This window comes from Nannospalax galili, unplaced genomic scaffold (assembly GCF_000622305.1).
Source record: "Nannospalax galili isolate Female #2095 unplaced genomic scaffold, S.galili_v1.0 scaffold976, whole genome shotgun sequence".
Taxonomy (NCBI): domain Eukaryota; kingdom Metazoa; phylum Chordata; class Mammalia; order Rodentia; family Spalacidae; genus Nannospalax; species Nannospalax galili.
In genome coordinates, this window is record NW_008339381.1 from 1,845,898 (window position 1) to 1,853,912 (window position 8,015).

General features: G+C 41.0%; 1 protein-coding gene across 1 annotated transcript in view; it reads right to left on the bottom strand.

The window, feature by feature from the left end:
- The window catches only part of Cubn (cubilin), a 291,759-nt gene that overhangs the window by 191,395 nt on the left and 92,349 nt on the right, over nt 1–8,015 (bottom strand). The window contains exon 31 of the mRNA XM_008833899.3: nt 3,159–3,186. Coding sequence (XP_008832121.1) covers nt 3,159–3,186 — 28 coding nt within the window. The remainder of the gene's footprint in view (nt 1–3,158; nt 3,187–8,015) is intronic.

The following is an 8,015-nucleotide window of genomic DNA, read 5'->3' on the forward strand; positions in this document are numbered from 1 at the left end:
AATAGGGAACTAGTCAGCTGAGTGAGTTCTGTCCTGAGATCGTAATGACACACAAGAGTGGCTCAAAGAATAGCAGTTATTATGCTGTAAGTGCAATTTGTTTAATGAATATTTAATAACTGTGAAAATTAAATATTTTAGATAGGTGTAAAAATGAAAACCAAAGATTAATCTCATTGAAGATAAACAATATTTCGTTATCAAAAATTTATCTTGATAGCTTTTTCATCTATCTGTCTGTCTGTCTGTCTGTATCTATCGTTCTATCATCTCTGTGTGTGTGTGTGTATGTGTGTGTGTGTGTGTGTGTGTGTGTGTGTGTGTTATAATACTTCTTTTTTAGACAAGGTTTCCTATATTCTGGAAGTGCTATGTATCAGGGGTGACCTTGAACTTCTCATCCTCTGCTTCTACCTACTGAGTGCTGGGATTGCAGCAGGTCAGCACCACGAAGAGTTTATGCTGAGGACTGAACCAAGGACTTGATGCATGCCAGGCAAGCACTGCACTAACTAAGCCACATCCTCACACCTTCCTGAACATTTTTATCAGCAGGAGGGAATACCACCAATGGATGTACTATATTTGAATTGCAATTCTGTTATTTGCTTAAAATGGTTTCGATTTTTTACTATTTTATTTGTTTTTAGTTTTTGTGTATGAGTGTATTGCTTGCATGCATGTAAGTGCACCCATGTCATGCAATGCCCATTGAAGTCAGAAGAGGGCATCAGATTCCCCTGGAACTGGAGTTAGGGACGGTTGTTAGTTGCCATGCGGGTGCTGGGAATTGAACTGGGTCCTCTGTAAGAGCAACAAGGTTTTCATATTTTTAATTTTTAGGTGGAAGTATGCATATGATACTGTGATTAAAGGAAAGGGATCAATGAATCAGATGTAGCTCTATCTCCATGGGACAGTGGGCAAAGACCTGAAGAAAGAATTGCAAAGGAAGAAAAATGAATGCCCATTAAACACGCAGGAGAAAAAACCCCAAAGATCTTAGGTTAACATAACCAGCACAGCACAAATGAGATATATGAAAGCACAGTTCTCTATTCTCAGGGCAGCAATCACAACTGACCAGTTTCCACCTAAAGAAACATGTCTATAAATAGCTAGATGATCACAGTTTGGTACAAACTTTCTCCTAAGAACTTTTAGTATTTAAGTGTACAAGAGAGTATCTTATTTTAGAATCTTTACTGGAATTCTTAACAGAAATATTCAAAGTATCAGATATTTATACTGGCAAAAAAATGGGAAGCCTGGGCTGGAGAGATGGCTCCACAGGTTAAGAGCACTGGCTACTCTTGCAGAAGACCCGGCACGCTTACACACATGCAGGCAATACACTCATACACATACAATTTTAAAAGACAAAATATTTTTTAAAAATATGAAAACCTATTTGTCTTTCTTCACTTAGGAGAAATAATGCCAGTCTTCAAAGTGTGACCTCCTCATGTGATGGACCAATATATTTTAATCCCCATAAAGGTCACATTAATTTCCAGTTAATTCTTGGGATGCGCCGCCTGAGACAGTAAAGAGGAAAACATCTGGTAATACGTGTATGGGATTCCTTGATTGTTCTTACTCTTCTTTTTAGGCTGTCTTTCCCCCTGTGTCACTGAGGATTGAAAATCATTGTATTCATATTATACAACAAATTTTCATCTTATCAAAAAATAATCAAGGAAGACTGGGATGTATTTGTGATAGAACACTTGCCTAGCTACCATGTTGAAAGGTTCAAACTGACCAAATTGTTTTGATTTACTAAAATGTAATAGAATGTGCTTTAAACACACTGATTTAGGTATAGAAGACCTTATAACCAAATTTTACAAAGCACTTCAATGGAGTCTTTATGGACGTATCTTTATATGGACATATCGTTATATCTTTATGGACAGACATAAATTTGTTTTCTTTTGAATGGTTTCCTCTTACCACCCCTTTTGTTTTTCATTTTGTTTTGTTTTGTTTTGAGACAGGGTTTTATTCTGTAACCCAGGTAAGCTTTAAATTTATTATGTAGCCTAGGCTGGCTCACCTTCCTCAACCTCTTAAGTGCTAGGTTTATGGGTGTGAGCAGCCCCCATGCCCAGCGAAAACCTTGGATCTTCTTCGTACTTGTTCTGTGAGGTCACATCCCCTTGCTTCCCATTAATGGGCACAGCATCTGTGCCTGTTCTGACTGTGGGTTTCCTCAGGGCACAGGCCACTCCTGGCTTCCCCCCTGCTGCCAACAGCAGAACTTCAGGGTCCTCATTCAGCTCCAGTGAATGGACACTTTGACTTCTGCCACAAACGATTTTAAGGATTTAGTCTGCAAGACTACTTGAACCTCCTACAGTTAGATAGGAATCTGAATCATACAGTCTTACACGTCAGTCTAATCATTTCGGGCAGTAAAGAGTCTGCATCCTTTGCTTGCTTGTTTGGGGTTTTGTTGCTATTGTTTTGCTTTTTTTGAGACAGGGCTTGCCTGTAGCCCCAACTGGCTTAAAACTCTCTATGTAGACCAGGCTGGCCTCCATCTCATGGAGATCTGTCTGTCTCTGTCTCCTGAGGACTAGGATTAAAGGCATGTGTGTGCCACCATGTTCGGCTTGGGGTCTGGATCCTTTTTTATACCTAGTCTATAGAATGTGGACAATGATGGGGCCTTGTTCTGAGAAATAATAAACTACAGATTTCTGATTCTTGGCCTTTCGCATCAAGTTCTCAGATCACTTGCTAATCATGCTTGTAACACTTGGGGGGAAAGTCAGCAGGGATTTAAAAGGAGCCCAGAAGAGCTTCATTCACTTACCAGTCAGCACTACAGCCACACTTTCTAAGTTAATGCATAAGCACAGAGCTTATTTTTCAGACTTATCCCTTTACCTTCTTTGTTATTTTCTTTCAGATATGATATATGCATTTCATAGCAGAATTTTAATCTACAAATATTGACAGAAACCACGGTGAAGGAGGGAGACTACAGGAAATGGGAGGAAAGAAGAAATAAGCAAGAGCCAAAGCCTTCACCTCAGGTCTTGGGCTCCACTATTCCTGTGCAGGCTGAAGTAGGAGGGAGGAGGAGATCAGGCTGTCGGAGAAGTGTACTGTGAGTGCTCCCAGGCTGCAGGAGTGCTCCCAAGCTGCACTGAGTGCTCCCGGGCTGCAGGAGGCGGGCTCCTGAATCACTGCCTCACTGCAGGGCATTTCTCACAGCCTCAGCATTTTCACTAATTCTATTCATGAAGTCTACTTTGAAGGTAAATGCAAAGATAAACATACTATCCCCAGATCGAGACATAATATGCAGGTCTCTCACCCAGAATCATTCAACCCCCAAAATTCTAACTTTGGATTGGAGTGACCATACCCAATATTATTTTATCTTTACCCTACAAAGTTAAGGTAGGATTTCTTTATGAGCGAAGAGCAATCCTCTGAGCGTGGTGGAGCTTAGAAAGGTTGGTGGCAACAAACGGAGGAGCCATTTGGATTCCATACTAGGTCATCAATGACACAGTGTTATTTTTCCTTCTCATCTCAAGCAGTTTAAGAGTTATGACATTTTACCATGACTTGTGGTTTTTTTTCTCCCTTCTAATGGGATTTCTTTGTAGAAGGTGGGCCCCTGAATCCCAGAGTTCAGGGGTCTTAATAGTACCTTCTGAGTGGAACTGAGGGGAGTGAGTGGGGGCAGAGGCAGTAGCTTTGTGGAAACACTGATGAATGACAAGTTTCTTTTACCTTCGGAGACGACAGAATGACATGCTAAAATAAACACCAAGTAGACATTTTTTAAATGCTTAAATAAAATGTCAAATAATGAATTAATTAGTGCACAACAATGCGAGATGGAAATAAGAGAAAAACCTTATCCCCTCAATTTTCTCTCCTTTTAACATTTCCACTGAATTAAATTGGGTTGTTTTGCTTCTATTCACACAAATGGCTAATGCCATCTCTACAATTCATTCCCGCGTAAACTTACCACACAATAAAGTAACAGTCATTTTTCACAGTACACAAATACAGGTTACCAAGGAAACCAGTTGGCAGACTGCTGCCCCGATTGTGTTTCAGATCAGAATGTTAACCACAGGACATTCCAGCTGTGACTCATAGCCAGACTGGCAAGCTTGCTGGCTTCCTCCTGGTAAAATCTGGTTTCTTCTGCCTTCAGAGAGCCCGAGGTCCAACTCCTGTGAAGCATCCTGAAGTTCTAACTGAGCTCTTTTAAAGAAAACTAGTAGACACTAAGGGCAAGAGCGAGATTCTCACCTTGAATATGTATAACTGCGGGGGCTCTTTAAAAAGAAAGACTTGACATTAGTCTCCCTTTTTTAAGTTGGCCATCAAACACATTTCAGATATGAGATCTGTGTATGGGGCTACCTTTGTTGGCTTAGCGCTACCTTTGTTGGCTGTTTCCAGTTATTCTCTCACAAACACAGTTCATTTATGATTCTTGTGGTCCAGGTCTCCCTCATCCCTACTCCACCAAAAGCATCTCAACCATTCTTTGGACAAACAAAGAAGGAAAACTTTTGCCCAAGCCACACTTAGTGCTGCATATCTGCCTCCTTTGTGTGAGTCTGATAATCTCACAGACATGGCTTTATGAGACTGTTAGTGACTTCAGACTCCAATCACAATGTGAAATGACCCTCAGTGCCTTCTAAGTATTAAAAACCCAAAAGTTTGATGATATAACATTGAAGACATACATAGTGTATCAAAGCTAACAGAGCTAGTCCAATTATTATGATATTATAAAGATTTTCAAACTTTTGTTTATTATTACTGTGTGTGTGCTTGTAACATGTGTGTGAGTGCAGGCATGTGAGTGCCACAGGATGCATGTGGAGGTCAGAGGGCAACTTTCAGTTTATTTTTTTATTTGTGTGTGTGTGTGTGTGTGTGTGTGTGTGTATGTGTGTGTGTGATGTGTGCATAGGGGCACGTATGCCAGGATGCATATATGGAGGTCAGGGGTCAACTTTGTGAAATCAGTTCTCTCTTTCCACCACAGTTTCTAGAGCTCAAACTCAGATGGCCAGGCTTGTAGCAGCAAATGACTTCACCTTCTGAGCCATTTGCTGGCCCTGGAGATTAAGGGCTTGGTGGGTACTTTGGGATTGCTGGAAGTCAGGTTCTAAGTGAGCAGAGACTCATCTATCTAAAGTTAGTCTGAACTATGCCACAGCTGGCTCATTTCATCAACTCCAAGAAGCCCAAGAACAGATATGGTTTTTCAAGTGCCTCTGTCTTGCTGAGTTGTTTAATGTTGCTCTTTTGTGGCTTTGAAAACTTGTAACTATGATGAAGAAAAATAGCTGTCTAACTGAGCAATGAAGAGATTTTTCCTAATCTTTTAGAATTAGGAGTGTAACAACTAAAATGGTCCTTTCTACTTTAGATTAGCATAAAATTATACTTTCTCCAAGTATTTTTCTTCTTTCCTTTCTTTTTTCCCTTCCTCCCTTCCTCCTTTCTTTCTCTTTCTTTCTTCTTTCTCTCTCTCTGCTTTTGAAACTAGAGGTCAAACCTAAGGCTTTGAGAATGTTGGGCAAGCACTCTACCACTGAGCTAATCCCCAATCAAAACTGTTGTTTTTCTTATTTTTTTGGAGCTTGTCTAGAAGTAAACTCATTTTCTTAATAGCAGAAGATTGGTTTTAAAGTAACTAAAGCTAATTAAAACTTCCTTGTATGATGCCATTACTGGAGGAGTAAAGTTGCGGAAAAATTCCAAGGAAAACTATATGTTTCAGAGTTAAACAGATAATTGAATTTTTTTTTTTCTGAAACAGGGTCTCACTGTTTAGGCCTGGCTGGGCAGGAACTCTCTATGTAGACCAGGCTGACTGGAACTCACAGACATCCGTCTGCCTCTTCCTCTCAAGTGCTAGGATTAAAGACATACATACGCTACATGCCTGGCTGTAACTGAAATGACTTCTGTGCTGTGAGGAAGAATCTTTTATTATTATTATTATCATTATTATTATTATTATTATTATTATGCTTTGAGTAGGGAATTCCTATCTTTGCACAAAGCAAAAGCTCTAGTGAGTGTAAAGAAGTTGCTTGAATTTGTGAGAACTACATGTGATGAGTTCTTTGATGGCCTTTCGAAGTTAGTGTCATTGATGGAAGCAGGAAAGCCGTCTCCTTGTAAGAACATCTCTGATCAGTGTGGTCAGAGTCAGGCTCCAAGTTCACAATCCGGCTGTAGTAACTCTGCTTAGGGTAAAATCTTATGGGAACAACTTAACTTCTCTAATCGAAACTTTATAAACTTGGTTATCATAATGGTACTAATAACTTTGTGACAAATGATACAAACGGCATGGTAACAGGTTAAGTAAGAGGATGGACAGAGTATGCTCAAAATGTTATTCCAACTTTTGTTCAGAGATAAAGGAAACAAAATTATTTTTCTCTAAAGAAGCCACTCAAAAGTAGCTTTGAGAAAAGAAATATTAGTCTAGACAGCTGAGCATGACTCATGTTAATCAGTTCACAGAATGATCGCTGGCCACGAAGATGGGGAAGAAATGAATCAAGCCTGAGAACTAGCCCATACTTGCATCGTGTTGCCATGACAACCTCATTTTGTGTGGGGATGGAAGCCATCCTTGACGTTAGGGATGCAAAGCCAGATGTTAATTATCCTGAGTGTGAGGAAGGCAAGAGGGGGTGTGTGTGTGTGTGTGTGTGTGTGTGTGTGTGTATGCATGCGTGTGCTGAAGGCACATTATGGATCATGCCAGAAGACGACACACAGAGAGAGCAGATGTCAGAAGCCACCGGAGTGGACAGTGCTTGTCCTTGTTCAATGACCTCTCCACTTGGCTGTCCTGCCCTCCCTGCAGCTCCCAGCACTTAAGCACTGGAGCTTGAGAGGGTAGGAGCTGCTGAATTCTTGGAACATCTGTCCATCTCTCTCTCTCTCTTAAAAAAAAGACTCAATTGCATCAGGACCTATGGCACTGACTCAGTATTGTTTTTTTCCAGTACTGAGGGTGAACCCTAGGACGCATGCTAGGAGGGTAGTCCACATTGCGGTCCATCCTGAGTGTCACAGTAATTATTAAGAGTGCTGCCGAAGTTTATACACATATCTTAGTAAATGTGAAGCCTTTACATTTTACTTTAAATTTTAAGGGTTTTGAAATGTTTCTGTAATTCTGCCAATGGACAATCACAGAGTAGGGTACAAGGCTCTCATTTTGAATGGGGAAGCCCAGAGAGGACTACTTAATCAACCACAGAAGGTAAATTAGGCAAATGTTGAAGAAGGCTGACAAAGCAGGACCCTGCAACACAGAGCACACCCAAGAGAGCTCTACCGTGGCTCTTTGGGCTAGGCGCATCTCCCCAGCTAACCATGAGGCCCCTCACATGCACTGGCCTCCAGGGGCTCACACAGTCTCCTCACCACAGGAAAAGCCACGCTGCTATGTGCTGTCAGGGTGGGGCAGGAAATGTGAAATGCCCGTCTAAAGTTAACAATTACTCATGATGCTGGGCTTTGCGCGAGCGACCATCAGAAGGCCACATTCCAAGTTACTTTGTGTCACTCTGAATTAGAGGTTTGTCTCAAAGCCAGATGGGTCTGTTGTCTCTGTGGGCTGGCTAGCCGCTCTTCACTCTTGCTAATTCATTTACTGCTTCATTCCTGATTTCTACACATTGCTCACATTAGAAGTCACAAGAGCTGATTTCAGGTCTTTCATGTTTAAAAAAAATTCTCTTGAATCAGTGTATATGGGTGTGGGCAAATGTTTAACTACAATGATGTTTATCTCAGAATTGCTTAGAATAGTGAAAATTGAGAAGATTCTAGATGATCACAGCAGGCTGCATGGCGATGACAGAGGCAGAATGTGGAAAACAACACAAGGCATGAATACACAGATCTGAACCCACCAGCCATTGCTCTGCAGAAAAGGTCATCATAACATAGCATGCACACAGCTTATCCCAGCACCGGGAGGCAGAGCC